The sequence below is a fragment of the Neophocaena asiaeorientalis genome, unplaced genomic scaffold, assembly GCF_003031525.2.
Source record: "Neophocaena asiaeorientalis asiaeorientalis breed wild unplaced genomic scaffold, Neophocaena_asiaeorientalis_V1.1 scaffold185, whole genome shotgun sequence".
NCBI lineage: Eukaryota > Metazoa > Chordata > Mammalia > Artiodactyla > Phocoenidae > Neophocaena > Neophocaena asiaeorientalis.
Genome location: NW_020171809.1, coordinates 22,116 through 38,606, shown reverse-complemented (window position 1 = coordinate 38,606; position 16,491 = coordinate 22,116). Strand labels below are relative to the sequence as shown.

The 16,491-nt window shown below is 56.5% G+C and overlaps 1 protein-coding gene across 1 annotated transcript in view; it reads left to right on the top strand.

The window, feature by feature from the left end:
• The window catches only part of RTP5 (receptor transporter protein 5 (putative)), a 13,672-nt gene extending 9,187 nt beyond the window's left edge, over window positions 1-4,485 (top strand). The window contains 3 exon segments of the mRNA XM_024759862.1: window positions 1,566-1,643; window positions 4,199-4,345; window positions 4,453-4,485. Of these exon segments, the coding sequence (XP_024615630.1) occupies window positions 1,566-1,643; window positions 4,199-4,345; window positions 4,453-4,485 (258 nt within the window).
• The last annotated feature ends 12,006 nt before the right edge of the window (window positions 4,486-16,491 follow it).

The window sequence follows — 16,491 nt, the reverse complement described above, 5'->3', positions numbered from 1 at the left end:
AAGACACTGGATAAAACGCCAAGGGCGAGCCTGGGGCTCAAATCCAGGGCAGCCGGCGCCCCAGCCCCTGTGCAGCCTGAGTGACCACGTTGGGCCAGGAGGACTAAAGGTAGACACGTTTCAAATGTAATTGCTATTAGTTCAAGCAAAGATGGGGTACTTAAAGTGTGAACGATTTCCTGATTTCTTGCCCTCTAGGGAGAGGCCATAGGGTCACGGTCGGGGACACAAACCCCTCCTCTCCTCAACCTGTTTCCAGAGCAGGTTCAGGGGACCACACGCAGGGCAGGGGGCTTGATCTGGCCAAACCTGACTAGCTGGTGCCCCTCCCGAGGATGGGGTCGGCTGGGCTGCACCGGGTGTGAGCTGCCCCATCTTTTCATCACCTGTTTTCTTAGTTGAAAGATTAGACGGCAGACTATTGACTCTCATTATGATGAAATAAAATTCATATTTTACGGGAAGATGAGAAAAATTTTAAACAAAAACGTTTCCTTGCCCGTTTGGGCCTCTTCCCTCCCCTTTAGTGTGTGCTGTGCGTCTGCGTCAACCAGACCTTCTTAGGAGGGAACCTTCCTTCCTAATCCTGTGAGGGCCCACAAGGACCTGTGCCCCACTACTCACTCTGTACGTGCAGGTCTGGATTACGCAAACTGTCAATAATACGTCATTTGATGCATAACCGTCTCAAGACCTCATGTAAATGGGCTTTGATTTCTGACGGGCAGAGCACTCCCCAGAGCGCTCTGAGAGACTCTGCAGTTATAATCCTGAGGTTGGCTACAGTAAAATTTTCTATTTCTTTCTTGGATTGACTATTGATTAATTTTCATTGTCAGTTAGGAAACACATCTGTTTTGTAGTCCAGATGTTCTCACCCGCTAGGGCAGTCTGGCATTCCCTTCTAGAAAGTTATACAGCTCTAGTCAGAAAGGGGCTGGTGAGTGTGCCCTGACCCCCGCGTGGCCTTGAGTGGAGTGCGTGGGACAGAGGGCCATGTTGCTTCCTTTCCCAGGAAATGTGACTCTAGACACGGGGTGTGGGCTTTCTTCTGGGAGGAGCTGCTGCTCCGGGGGCCTCGCAAGAACTGCATCCTTAGTATTTGTGATTTGAACCACTAATATCATTACTATTTGTAGTATTAATACTAATACCATTAGTATTTGTGTATTTGTGATTTGAAGTACTCGGTCCATTTTCATTATGAAAGTAAACAAAAAATTCTAGCTCCCAGAGACAGAAGGTTAAGAACTGCTTCCTGGGATGTCTGCAGTTTTTTTCAAGTTTCTCCTCTGCGTTATCCAGCAGTATCCAGCAGTTCTCTCTAGATAAGACAAAATGGGATTTGGGGTGTAGTCTTTAACGGTCAAAATACTGACATATCCCTGTTTCCTTGGCGACCCGTCCTGGGGTCCTGACGCTGCTGATGGTGGCCAGGTTTGGGGCCGAGAATCCACTTCCTTCCTTCGGAGCTTGAGTTTTGCCCTGACTGGTGAGGAGGCTGGTCTGCTGCTTGTCGGGTCCATTTTAGTTCCATTTTCGTCCCCTTGTGGCCCTTGCTCCAGGGCGTGGCGGTTCTTGTTCGTGCCCTGTACTGCGGCTCCCAGGAGTGTCTGCAGCCCGGGACGCTGGTGCTGGTCTCAGTGAGGTCACGGCTCCTCTGGGCTCCTGGGCCAGCTCAGCATCTTTCATGGGGGCCTCTCTGGCGATGCCCCACTTTCTTAGGCATCGTTCTGAGTGTGTCTTTCAAAGCTGTAGCCAAGAGCTGCCCAGCCTGGGTGCTGGGCAGGAAATCATGCACCTGGGCTTCAAAGGATTCGAGATGATCAGGGCTGCAGCGGGGGACACTCGGGGCGTTCATGCAGGGCTGCGGTCGGGGGTGAATCGCATGGGCTGGTGTTGGGTGGCTAGACCCTTGGAGAGGGCGATAAACCCACATGCGGGGAGATAAGAGGAGTCAAGGCTTCCCAGGTGGCCGTCCACCTGGTGACCACCGGCGGTCTTGACCTAGGGCCACTGTCCCCTGGCCCGGCCACTCCGTGCTCTGCCTTCTCATCCACAGATGGGGCTGTCCCGGGCAGGAGCTTCTACGCTCAGCGGCTCCCTCGAGGTCCTTCCCAGGTAGCACCCCTTCCAGTGCGTGAACTAGAAGTCGGGTCCTCTCACCTGAATCGGGATTAACCCAAGAAGGATCCTGGCGGGGAGGGCAGGTCTCTGTTCTGGGGCCTGCAATGCAAGCAGGGAGGTGCACTATGGCTTTTCACAGACACCCTCACGCCTGGCTTTCGGAGCCCCAAGCCCTGTGTTGTCACTTCTTCCTGATAAAGTTCAAGCTTCCGTGCTCTTCCACGTCACCTGTCCTCAGGTCTCATGGTGAATGGCTCTGTTGGATCTCTGGGGGCGCTGGGGGGTGGGTAGGTCCTCGGGACAGGAGTCCCCTGAGCTTGTGCTGCGAAGGGGGTTGGGCTGAATCCGAGGGGCGGGTGCGCTGGAGGCTTGGCCACCCGCCCGGAGGGTCTCTGTGCAGAGCTGGGAAAATGGCCCATTGTATTTTCTCCCCTCTGTGCGCGGGAATAACTGCTTTTGTTTATGGATTTTCTGAAATGTGTTTCTAAGTCGATTACCCCTGAAGGATGAGCTGCACCCATGCGTGGCCCACAGATGCACCTCCAGGGAGGGATGCATCCAGGAGCCGGAATCAGGCCAGCGCCACCCCCTGCCCCGACATCCTCAGTTTCCAGACCTGCGGGGACGGCCCCTCCGCCCCTCTGCTCAGACGACCTTCTAGGTGGGAGATCCCCTCCACGCACCCTGTCCCTGGGCACCATCCCCCGCCCTGCATCACACTCAGGCCTGCGATTCCACCTCCACTGTTCCTCAAGGCGTCTCTCCTTACCACACGATTGAAATTCTCTCCTGGTCTTCTCCACCCCATGCGATGTAGCCAGTTTCCCCACCTGAGGGGGTACAGGTGAAGCATACTAGTTTGTATGATGTAGTTTCTGTAACAAATCACCACAAACTTACTGGCTTAAAACAGCTCAAATTAATTTTCATACAGCCCTGGAGTGGGACTCACGTTGTACAGTGCAGAGGGGGTCTCATGGAGCTAAAATCAAGGTGTACTCAGGGCCGGTTCCTTCTGGAGGCTCCAGGGAGAATCTGCCTTTTCCAGATCCCAGAGGCCACTGTGTCCCTCTCCCATTGACCCTCTAATCTTCTCTGATTCTGACCTTCTTGCCTCCCTCCTTTTTTTCCAGCTTTATTGAGATGTAATTGACATATAACATTGTGTAAGTTTAAGGTGATGATTTGATACATGTATGTGTTGCAAAATGATTCCACAATAAGGTTAGCTAACACCTCCATCACCTCACATGGGTACCATGTTTTTTTTGTTGTTGTTTTTTTGTGGTGATAACATTTAAGATCTACTCTCTTAGCCACTTTCACGGATACAGTACAGTCCTGTTAGCTAGAGTCACCACGCTGTGCATTAGATACTAGAGCCTGTTAATCTTAGAACTAGAAGTCTGTACCAATATTTCCTCATTTCCCCTCCCCACAGTGCCTGGTAAGCACCGTTCTACTCTCTGTTTCTACCATGTTTTTCCTCTGTTCCACATGTAAGTGAGATCATATGTTACTTGTCGTTCTCTGTCAGGCTTATCTCACTTAGTGTAGTGTCCTCAAGGTCACAAATGGCAGGATTTCCTTCTCATGGCTGAATACTCGTATATATACATCTATACCCCATCTTCTATATCCATTCATCTGTCTACAGACACTTTGATTATTTCCATTATTGTAAATAATACTACAATGAACACAGGGTGCGGACATCCCTCTGAGATGGTGAGCTGCTTCCCTTTTATAAGGACCCATGTGATGACATTGGTCCATCTGGATAACCCAGGATAATCCCCCATCTCGAGACCCCTAACTTAATTACATCTGAGAAGTCGCTTCGTATGAAGGTCACATAATGCACAGGTTCTGGGGATCTGGACGTGGATATCGGGGGCAGCATTGTCCTGCCGACAACAGTACCAGTCAGATGGCCCTGAACAGTGAGCAGCTCACAAAGCACGGTACTCTGCACAAAGTCCCCGTCTCCCCAGGTGGAAAAGTCTATTTATAGCCTTGGTTTGGCTCTAGCCTGGGTTATTAATCTTGCTCACACCGGCCTTCTCTGCAGCAGCTGATGAGGGATGCAGTGACCACTGGGCTGCATGCCCAGCCCCGTCAAGCACTGCTCCCTGGGTGGGGCCAGTGCAGGGCTGCCCCTCCCCCGTCGTCCCTCTCCGACTGCCGCCCTGGCCTGGACCTCGCCCTCTGCACGAGTGTAAGGCCCGGCCCCTTGCTCACCTGGACACGTCTTCAGAGCCCCTCAGGGACTGGCCACGGCCACATGTCTCCCCTGCACAGCCCTGCCGACCTCCCGTCTTCCAGGGCCCCCTGGCAGCAGCCTTCACCCTGCTCTGATGGGGCCCCTGTCTGCCCCTGGGATCCCACAGCCCAGGCCCCTGGGACTGGCAGTGAGGACCCACCCCTCGTGGCATTTCCATCCCAGGACCAGGGGACCCCACAAGTGCTTGCCGTGGGCTGGGGTCCAGGAAGTGAATGCTGGCGGGCGCAGACCAGGCGAGGGAGGGACAGTAGGGCTGGTGGATGGTGTGCGGACAGTGAGATGGCTGGAGAGGGACAGAACGAGGCTGGACGAGGCGCCGTCAGTCAAAGGCCGCGTGTGAAGCCAGGAGGACCCTCCCCTTCCCCATCCTGAGCCCAAGGGCCATTCAGTGGTCCCAGGAGCACCTGCCCAGGTCAGGGTCCGACTGGGAGGAGAGGGACAGTGGATCCTGGTGGGCAACGCATGAGACCAGGGACCCGAGATCCCTGGGTAGGATAAGCACCCCCGCCCCCATCAGGGCCCAGCACTCGCCCTCCCTGGGGGTGGAGTGGCCTCTCCCTGGGGGCAACGCGTCCCTTCAGATGGGATGTGCCCCCCCGCCACCGGTCCCCAGCAGAGGTGGGGTGCACCTGAGCCTTCACTGTAAACCTTTTCTGCTGGGATGAAATTCACATGCAATAGAGTGCACCATCCAAGGGTCAGCTCCATGCGCCGTGAGGACTGTGTGCCATGTCACCTCCACCTGAACGAGATCTGGAGCATCTCCACCCCTACTCGGCCCCTGAGCTGCTCAGAGATGATTCCCTGCCCGGAGGGGACTGGAGTCCCGCTTTCACCATGACTCCCTCTGCCCCTTCTGGGATGTCACCTGCAGGATGGGCATGTTTTTATCACACCCCAATCTCCTTTCACCACACGTGCCACTTTGGTGCACATATCCGCAGTTTGTTACTTTTTATTCCTATTATTTTACTATTGAATGTACCACAATTTGTTTATTCATTTTCTGTTCCAGGGCAGCTGCGGTACACACAAGCTTAGGACCTTTTGTTGTTTCAGAAAGCAAGGGAACTTTCAAGATGAGTGGAAAATCCTTTGCAAAGGTCCCACTGGTCAAATCGGTGACAATTCAAGCATCTAAAATGATGCTCAGAGTTGACTGACTGCATCCAGTCTATGTAAATCCATGAATCCATGGTGATGCTCAATAGAAAGCCTGAGAAATAGATTCAAGGTAGATATTAAGCCAACTTTTCATTTTGAATATTGGTGGCAAAGGGAAAATGAAACATAATCCTGCTTTCTGCACTCATGAGGGGCAGTCTAACCAAACCACGCCACTCACAAGGAAGAACCCACTTGAAAAAGGGAGGCTGTCTTAAAAGTGGTGACAGATGAGCAAGTCCCCCTTGTCAGCTTTCTAGAAGTGACTGGTTGGACAAGGTGGGGATTTGTGGTCACATCCTCAGGAGTGTCTGCTGGGGACCTGGGCTTACCTGGCATCAGAGAGACGAGTGGCATGTGTCTCCTGGACGCAGACTCAGACTCAGCCTCATGCACGGGACACCCAGGTGCCGGTCTTTTGGGAGGGAGGTGACGCAGCCCTGATGTTTAGCTCGAACCTCTTGAGCCCTTGGAGGGAATTTCCATCTTTAAGAGGATAGAGAAGCAGACAAATGACACCACGAGGAAGGGGCCCCTCAGGACGGGGTTGGGGGACAGTCCCCAGGATGCTGGTCTCCCCCCGGAAGTAGAGTCACCTGCTCGATGCCAGTCTTGTTCACACAAACCTGCTGTCACAGGAATTTGGGGGTAACTGGGTGCATTCGAAAAAGGACTCAGCATTAACTGGTGTCAAGGAATCTTCACACCTTTTTGTTAAGTAGCTTAATTTTGCCTAGGCTGAGAAACGCTCTGATTCTTACAAGACGTGTGCTGAAGGAAAGAGAAACGGTACACGGCCAGCCACCACTAAGGATGACTAACTTCCTCGTTTAATGAGCCCTGTTCTTGGTTTGGCAAGCCCCAGCATCACTGCTCTGCAGGGGGGACCCTCCTCCAGGGAGCCTCCGTGGGTGCCGCCCATGGGGTCTCGAACCATGGGGTCTCCAATTTGGAGGCCAGCCCTGCGTGGGCGGCTTCACTTCCCACAATGACAGCCCCTCAGTCCCTTGTCTGCAGTGCCCAGGTCCAAATAGCTCTGAAAAGTAGAAGCTTTCTTCGTAGCTCACTTGTCAGCCAGACCCTCTCATATTACACTGAGAGGAAACTTCCCTGTGTTTTCCCGGCAGAAACATTAAGATGCTTGACCACAGGTGTCAGGAATTTCTGGGCTGTGGGCTGTGGTTCCTGCCAGAACTGGGACTGAGTCCCATGCAGGCGGAGCAAGGGACTCACGGGTGAGGAACAGCACAGCAAGCTGGGGGCCCGGGCGGCCCTACGAGGCTCTGCTGGACCGTCACCTAACTGCCTGACCCCAGCTCGGTTCTGGAGGACAGGCAGCCGTGGACTCAGAGTCACGGTTACTCTTCAGAGCGCGTGGCTCTGCTCGGCCTTAATGAGTTCGGCAAAACGTGGTGTGAGTTTCAGAAACCCTTCCATGATACAGCAGGAAAAAACCCAACTAGCCACTGGGAGTTATCCTGCTGTGCTAGGATGAACGTCAGACCTGAGCGGCAATGCTGTTTTGGGGAAGAGCTGATGGGCACAGTGGATGGACCCCAGGTGCCCCGTGGAGGTCCGAGAGCGGCAGGTGCCTGCACAGACCCGCTGGGAGCAGGTGTCTGTGCCCAGCCTGAGTGCTGGAGTGCCCCGGGCTCAGGGGCGCCCCTCACATCAGGCAGCCCGGGTGACCCCACACCCTCCGCCATCACGGCCCTTCCCTCAGTTACTCCCGATGCCGGGAAGGGGCGAAGGCTTGTGGAGAGAAGAGAAAGGCTCTCTTCGCTCTCTTCTCCAGGCTGCATGGCTGGGGCCCCATCCCCACTTCTCTGTGTCTCAGATTCTCCTCCAGAAGAGGAAGGAGTGGATATTCTGTTGGAATTCAGCCCCTAAACATGCTCTGCACACGTGGAAAATTACAAAAGAGCCAGGTGTGAGGAGAGCTCGGTCCTGAGCCCTCATGTGGGCCCCTGGGGCTGGGGTCCTGCCCGCCCGCCCTCGCCCTCGCTGCAGCACCCTCTCCCTCACCGAATGCCTTCCGACCTCAGAGTCTAGCTTGGCTTCGCCTGAGGCCAAGATCAACGATAAAGAGAGTAGATGCGGTTGGTGAAGGGCCCTGTCTCCGCGCCATTTTGGCTTTTGCCGCGAAGGGAAGGTCACTGGGTCACTGCAGAGTGACCACAGCATGACAGGCAGTGAGGACAGAGATTGTGTGCGGCCTCACAACTAGGGCTGCTGCACCGACACGCCCTTCCACCCCAAACGGTCCAAGATGATGGCTCTGTCTTTCAGTGTTGACAGCTCGGAGCTCTAAGCCCATCATCAGATGAAATTACCTTCCAGCAGCCTGGGACTTTGTGAGTCTTAGTGACGGACTTTTGTTCTCCAACTATTTTTAGGGCAATTAATCACCACGTTCCCAGCATGTTTATCAATGGAATGTCCTGAGTCACGAGCAATGACGGACAGCCCACGAGGTGACCCAAGGAACATGTGTTCGCAAGTTGGTGTCGTAAGGGACCTTTGCTAGGTTCTCTCCACCGGGCCATTTGGGGAGCTAAGCATCCACGCTTTGTGTCAGGTTCTGGGCCTTTCCTGCTGGACTTTCGCTTGCCTTTCCACTCTGTGTGGTCAGCTCTGGAAACGCCCTACAAGGCATCTGTGTTCAGCACAGGGTGTCACGTGGCCATTGGTGTCAACGTTTTTTGTCTGGTTAAGTCTCTGGAGAGGCTCCCAAAACTGGTGAAGCCATGCTCCTTCCCCTCTGCTTGCCCACTGGACCAGATGGTCAGGACAGAACAGAATCCAAACCCAATAGTTACTGAGTCCGAGCTTGCACTGCTGGCTGCACGACAGGCCAATAACTTGAGAGACCAGGTGCTGGGGCAGGGAATAGGGACTTTATTAGGAAAGCCGGCAGACCGAGAAGATGGTAGATGCATGTCCCAGGGAACTGTCTCACCCAAGTCAGAATTCAGCCTTCTTTTATACTAAAAGGGGAGGGGCGTGGCTGGTTGTTGCAGACTTCTTGGTGTCAGCATCTTTTGTTCTTGCAGCTGTCCACCTAGGTCAGGTCAGGATGTTCCTGTAAACCTCCAACAAGACAAGTGGTATTCTCTGTCCTGCAAATTTTTCTCTTTATATGAATGAAAAGTGTTGTACCCTTAAAGGTCAGAGCCTTGAGAATGGCTACCCTGTATATTTCAGGTTATAGGCAACACTCTTTCAGTGATTAACTTGTAGCAAAAGCAATAAGATACAAAAGTTAAAGAAAGAGACCCAATATGGAGTCAGATTTGTCCTTCCCTGTTACTCAACCTGCAGAGATGACGTGAGCTAGACCCCAGCCCCATACCAGCAGTCCTGCACCGCCAACGAGGGGCCGCAGTGGCCACTGCTGGGCGCACACAGGCAGGCTGGTGGAGTAGGGTCAGGCACCGGCTGGTGTCTGGGCCTCATCAGGAGATGAGACAGACCAGGTCCTCCTGCTGCGGCCCGGCCTCTGCTGCATGCTCGGCCCTCCTGCCCGTTTGCGGTGGTCACAGCCCCCGCTGGGGGGCTCGGCGGGGACACGACTGAACCCGAAGCACCGAATCCCGGCTCGAGTGGCCTCTGTGGACTCAGGAGGTTTGTGCCTCCGAACCCGGGTGAAATTTCTGACTGTGAGGACAAGACTGCTTAGCCTCCTGAGATGTTCCTGGTGATGAGTAAAGAGTGTGAAGGAATTTGGGGGAAGCACGTGCTTTACACACCTTCACATCAGGCGCCATCCTGAGGCTGAGCTTCTGCACACATTTTGATCGAAGGTGAATGAAGCTGTTTAAATGCACGGGTCCCTGCAGCCCAGTGGCTTCTCTCTGTGGCTTGTTGTACGTTAGTAGCATCACTGTCGCTTTTAATCTGTGTACATTTTACGGATGCGAAGACAAATGTGCACAAAGCATCCACTTATCTTAGATTTTATTGGGCGCTTGCGTCACGCTAGAGACGCAAAACCACAAAGCGGTTCTGCTGGCGCGGGGGCCACGGCGGGAGCGTCAGGGGAAGCAGGTCGGGCCTCAGGCTGCGGGCTGGTCGGGGGTGCCGGGCAGGGTGGGCCGCGGGGGCGCCTCCTGGCTGCTCAGCATCATCTGGTTCCTCCTCTCCAGCTTCCGAGCCCACTCGCTGCGGAGCCTGGGGCGGGTGACCGTTTGGGCTCAGGGAGGGCTGGGGTCAGCTGGGCCCGTCTGTTGGCACCTTGGCCGCGTGTGAGCTAAGCTGCCCCCTCCCTGCCAGCTGGTGCCCGCGCTTCAGGCCTCGCCTGCCACTGAGGGTCTCACTCGGGCTCCTCCCGGAAGGGAAGGCGGGGATCCAGCTGCGTCCTGAACTCGCACCTGGGGATGCGCCCATCACTGCCGTCGCCTGTGCTCCCAAGGCCTGGACGCGCCCTCATGCCGGCCCCTTGGGCGGTCCCTTCCCGGGAAGGTGGCCTGTTGCGGTGACCACAGCACAACACACGGTGTGCCCTGGGTGGGAACGGCCTGGCCAAAGGGTCGCAGCTGCCTGTGGGCCACACGTGAGCATGTGGTTTGGCTTGGAGGGAGGCAGGTGGGGGGCGCCTGGCCCAGACCGACCTCTAGGGCTGGCGGGCAGACTGGCAACGAGAGTCCCCGCAGACGCCTGTCCCAGTGCCCAGGGACCTAGGTGAGGAGGGCGCCTCCCAGCAGCCCATGGAGAGGCTGGGACAGCCGGGCCCCGCGCCTCGGCCACGCTCCTGCCCTCTACCAGGCTGTGGCGGCCCTGGGGACGTGGCCCAGAGCTGCTGCCGGCCAGGAGTAAGGTGTGGGCTGGCGGGGGTCCGAGGCTCCATAACAGCCACTTCTCTCCAGAGAGGCGAAGATGTCACCCCCTTCCCCGGTCCGGCCCCTAGCAGTCCAGGACCTTGGTGACTAACCGGGCCGGTGCTGACCTGTGGCCCACTCTTGGGACCTGCCCCCATGGGCCAAAGACCCAGAACATCCCAGGGCCTGATGACACATGAAAGACAGGGACAAGGCCACGGAGACCCAGGAGGGAGCCTGGGGTGGGGGGAAACCATTCGTGTGACGGTTCCGTGCAGGAACCCTGCCCGTGGAGGCCAGGTGGGTGCAGTGACCAGCTCTGGGGGCTTCACCGTGAGGACAGGAGATGTCATGGCCCCCATGCCTGTGCCGAGTGGCCAGAAGCCTTGGAGACAGGTGGGGGGCGCCCAGTGCGCCAACCAGACCTCCGGCTGCTCACAAGGTCAGTGCAAGCCTGGTCCCGCCACGGCCCCCAAGAATCCTCCTTTCCAGCCCAGCTTCCAGGGCGGCAGCTGCTGATACTATCTGGGGGCTAAGGCTGCGCCCGCTTTGGAAGCTTCTGGCCATTTGAATCCTTGTCTAGGTGCTAATACGCCGTCTTAGCTGTCCACGAGCGGTCACTCCTGGGTCTGCTCAGGGTCACCTGAGCTCAGGGAGACGCCCTCAGCACTCACAGGCCCCTGGAGTCCACCCAGTAAAGAAAGGGGTGGCTTTGTATCTGCAAGTCAAGCAAATGTGCGGGAAGGAGTAGAAGGGACACGTTGTTTTATCCTGAACTCAGTGGGAACAACTGTCAGAAAACAGACAAAGCCAGACTAACCCTGGGCGACAGCTTCCTACAAGACCCTCAGGAGAGTGCGGATGAACGGACGGGGTGATGGAGAGACGGGGTGAGGAGGGATAAGGTGATGGAGGGAGGGGGTGATGGTGGGATGGGGTTGGAGGGATGGGGTGTTCCTCTCTCCCACTAGTGATTCAATAATGTGATTTTGAATCTGAGTTAACGTGGCTGGTGTTCAGTGTTTCGTACCCATTTCTCCTGTGACACTGATCTGGGGAGAGGAAGCGGGTGGTGGTGGTGGGGTCTGTGGACGCCTGCATCCTGAGGGCTGAGCAGCCCTGGTGCAGGTGTGTCTCTGTGCCCGCAGGTCGCCGGCACTGCGCTCACCTGTCCAGGGCACTTCTGCGGATCCTCATGTCCTCGTTCTGCAGCTGTGTAGTGTGAAGCTCGATTTTTTTCTCCCAAAACATCTTTATCACTCCAGCATCGTAGGACACCCTTGCTGGATTCTTCAAGGTGTAGCTTTTACTCATTTTCTGGATAAAGGAGAATTTATGCTGTGTTGGTGCGAGAGCACATGAAACCAGCTTTTTAACAACAAAGAAGCTGGCTTGGCCCCAGACATTTCCCAGGCACCCTGTACACCTTTTTGGGGAGTTGGACTGTCAGCCCCTCATGGCCTGTCTAAGACCAGCGGCCCTGCCACCTTCTGGAACTGTTTCTTGTATTAGAGGAAGTAGCAGCTGATGGCAAATCCCATTTTGGGTCTTTGGATGTTTCATGCAGGTGGTCTTGGGTGAGGACGGCTAGCAATCCATATGGCTCCACGTGGCAGGAGCACCCTGAGCTGTCGCTGAGCCGTGTCCTCCAAGTCCTAGGTGGTCCCAGCCCCCAGGACTGCAGAACGTGATGGAGGTCATTAAGGCTAGAAAAGGTCACTAGGGTGGCCCTGACCCAGTAGAACTTGGGTCCTTATAGGAAGAGGAGGTCAGGGCACAGACACGCACAGAGGGGCGCCCCATGAAGACCCGGGGATAAGGCGGCCGTCCACACGGCAAGGAGTGAGGCCTCAGGGGACCCCGCTGCCCACGCCTGGCTCTTGGAGTCCAGCCTCCAGGATGGAGACGTTCAATGTCTGTTGCTTCAGCCTGTGGTACCTTCCAGCACCTCATTGCATAACCAGGTTTCCAGCTTCTGTAAGCTCGGGGCCTTAGTGTCTACCCTGCACACACGACCCCGACACGCCTTCTTCTGGACGTCCCAGTGCTGTGCCTGGGCTTCCTGCCTCCTGGGTGCCTTTTCAAACATACCCCAACCAATCCAGAGGCTCCCTCTGTGGGCTGCCACACTCCGGGCCACGATCCACTTGCCCTCATCACCCAGGACCAGGCACCAGAAACCAGGGACAGCCCTGCACCCCGGGCCACTGGAATTCCTCAGCTTGCCCTGCCTCACCTGGGCCTTCCCATGGAAATCACAGCCCCTTCTCTCCCTGCCCCCCAGCTGACCCTGCCGCTCCCTGGGAGGCCATGCAGGGTGGGGCGTGCCCCCTCCTCTGGGGACCATGAGTGACAAACTGTCTGTTCAACGGCAGTCACAGCCTGATCTGCTGGCCTGGCTGCACCCCACGTGTTCTATCAAGACCCCATGTTTCAGAACACACAGGTGGACACTGGGTCAGGAGAAGCCCGGTGGGAGATTCCAGGACCCCAGTGGACCCCTTAAACCAGCCGAGATCATTGGAAGGGCACCTCCAGCTTAATTAGAAATCGAGATCAAGGTAAGTTTCTGGGGACAGAATGAGCTTTTGTTTTTCATGTAGAGTTGGCTGCTGTTAAAACCTCAGGCCATGCACTGAAGGGCCAACCAGGCTGCTCCCTGCTGGCAGAGGGGGAGCGGGGTGGGGGCAGCGGGGGGGAGGCCCAGCCCTCAGCCCCACAGCGCTGGCTCCTCTGCTGCTCCACCTGCACGGCGCCTAGTCCACGAGGCTAGTCCACAGCTTCTAGTGAAGAAGGGGCCCAGTGCCAGCCTGTCAACACATGCTGCACGTGTGTGCGTGTGTGCACACGTGCCTGTGTGCATGGGCGTGAGTACTGGGAAGCAACTTCCGTGCTCTGGACACTGGTTGACCCTCGGGACAGAGGGCTGGCCATAGGGACAGCTGCTCACATCTGTGGCCAGAGCTGGACCCAGGGCGCAGTGTGGGAGGAGATGACGCTGGTGCAGGAGCCCGGGAGGAGAGAGGAAGAATGATGAGCCGCCCGCTTCACAGTCTAAAAGCATCTCAAGGGGCTTCCCTGGTGGCGCAGTGGTTGAGAGTCTGCCTGCCGATGCAGGGGACACGGGCTCGTGCCCCGGTCCGGGAAGATCCCACATGCCGCGGGGCGGCTGGGCCCGTGAGCCATGGCCGCTGAGCCTGCGCGTCCGGAGCCTGTGCTCCGCAACGGGAGAGGCCACAACAATGAGAGGCCCACGTACCACACACACACAAAAAAGAATAGCCAAGAGATTTCTGAAGCAGGTGACTAATGGGAGTAAGGGGACCAGCCTCTGGAATTCCTCAGCTTGCCCTGCCTCACCTGGGCCTTCCCATGGAAATCACAGCCCCTTCTCTCCCTGCCCCCCAGCTGACCCTGCCGCTCCCTGGGAGGCCATGCAGGGTGGGGCGTGCCCCCTCCTCTGGGGACCATGAGTGACAAACTGTCTGTTCAACGGCAGTCACAGCCTGATCTGCTGGCCTGGCTGCACCCCACGTGTTCTATCAAGACCCCATGTTTCAGAACACACAGGTGGACACTGGGTCAGGAGAAGCCCGGTGGGAGATTCCAGGACCCCAGTGGACCCCTTAAACCAGCCGAGATCATTGGAAGGGCACCTCCAGCTTAATTAGAAATCGAGATCAAGGTAAGTTTCTGGGGACAGAATGAGCTTTTGTTTTTCATGTAGAGTTGGCTGCTGTTAAAACCTCAGGCCATGCACTGAAGGGCCAACCAGGCTGCTCCCTGCTGGCAGAGGGGGAGCGGGGTGGGGGCAGCGGGGGGGAGGCCCAGCCCTCAGCCCCACAGCGCTGGCTCCTCTGCTGCTCCACCTGCACGGCGCCTAGTCCACGAGGCTAGTCCACAGCTTCTAGTGAAGAAGGGGCCCAGTGCCAGCCTGTCAACACATGCTGCACGTGTGTGCGTGTGTGCACACGTGCCTGTGTGCATGGGCGTGAGTACTGGGAAGCAACTTCCGTGCTCTGGACACTGGTTGACCCTCGGGACAGAGGGCTGGCCATAGGGACAGCTGCTCACATCTGTGGCCAGAGCTGGACCCAGGGCGCAGTGTGGGAGGAGATGACGCTGGTGCAGGAGCCCGGGAGGAGAGAGGAAGAATGATGAGCCGCCCGCTTCACAGTCTAAAAGCATCTCAAGGGGCTTCCCTGGTGGCGCAGTGGTTGAGAGTCTGCCTGCCGATGCAGGGGACACGGGCTCGTGCCCCGGTCCGGGAAGATCCCACATGCCGCGGGGCGGCTGGGCCCGTGAGCCATGGCCGCTGAGCCTGCGCGTCCGGAGCCTGTGCTCCGCAACGGGAGAGGCCACAACAATGAGAGGCCCACGTACCACACACACACAAAAAAGAATAGCCAAGAGATTTCTGAAGCAGGTGACTAATGGGAGTAAGGGGACCAGCCTTACCAGATATGAAAACATAAAGTCATAAAAATAAAATATTAAAAAAAAAAAAAGCATCTCAGGGAGTCCAGTCCTCCACACTGAGGTGCAGGATGCTTACAAAAACTGAAGAAGAAACCACAGAGCCTGGAGACTGGCAGCAGATCCCTTAAAACAACTGTAAATCTCCGAGGCTGCTGGCTTGTTGGGTCAGGGTTTACGCGGCTGCGTGACTAACCCTAAAGCGCCAAGCCTGCACCTGCTGTGGATTCTGAAGGAGAAACAAAAAAGACACTTGCAGGCCTCAAGGGCGGAGGGTGAAGCTGGCAGGGAGGGTCTGGGCAGGAGGGCGGGGGGGGGGGGGAAACGGCGGGGAGGGCTGTCCTGTCTGAGCCGCGGGGCGAGCCACCCTCCTCCTGGTCACTGCCCTCCACGCCAGGAGCCCGCGGGATGGGACAGCCTGCCGTGAACCCATCTTTCAGGGCCATCGTTTATTTTGGTCCTCACCCTGGCACGTGGGGCTGGGCTGTCTTCACCATGTTCTCACCAAGGAGGTGGGGACAGGCTGGATCTGGGAGCAAGTGCAGCCCAGCTGGGGACAGGGTCTACTGTGACAGTGAAATTGCAGAATGCCATGGGCATGAGGGGAGACCCCTCCTCACTCTGCGTGACTCTGCGTGGCTGTCTGTCCCTCGTCCTGGAATGTAGCCCCTCCCCAGCCTCCAGGGATGAGCCCTACTCCGCTGTCATGTCCACACTCTGAGGACCCCAGCCTCCCCTGACAATCAGGCAGGGCCCCTCCTCTGGGTCCCATGGGCCTCGGTGTGTCTCCAGGTGACCGCAGGCCCCCTGTGGCACCAGGATACACACGTATATTTGCAGAGCAAATAAAGAAATGAGTGAACTCCATGAAAGGAGGCTGTTAACAACTCCAAAATTAGCAGTGATGGGGAAGGAGTCAAGATGGTGAAGACCCTGAACTCACCTCCTCTTGTGAGCACGTGCAAATTCTAACTACTCACAGGGCAACTGTCAGTGAGAGTGACCAGAAGACTGGCAGGACCTTCCACAACTGAGGATATATGGAAGGAACCACTGCCAGCCAGGTAGGAGGGGTGGAGACACAGTATAGTCAAGACCCACACCCTTGGGTCTGCAACCCACAAATGGGAGGGATTTCACAGTCATAGAGTTTCTCCCCAAGGAGCAAGGGGTCTGAGCCCCACAGTTAGCTCTCCAGCTTGGGGGTCCTGCACCAGGAAGATGAACCCCAGAATGTCTGGCTTTGAAGGCCAGCGAGGCTTACTTTCAAGAGAGCCAGAGGGCTGTGGGTAATAGACTCTGCTCTTAAAGGCAAAATCTCACACACTCCAAGACCCAGGGCAGCGGCAGTAATTTGAAGGAGCCTGGGTCAGACCCCTTGCTGATCTTGGAGAGCCTCCACGTGGCAGGAGCACCCTGAGCTGTCGCTGAGCCGTGTCCTCCAAGTCCTAGGTGGTCCCAGCCCCCAGGGGGCCCCCGTAGACCAGAGGACTTAGAAACGCCCGCAGTTTCTCCCCCAGGGGCCGAATCCTTGCTGGCAGTGCTGCCGGTGAACTAAAAGTGTGAAAACGAAAAAAAAAAAAAAAAAAAAAAAAAAAACGGGGGGGCGGGGGGGGGGGGCGG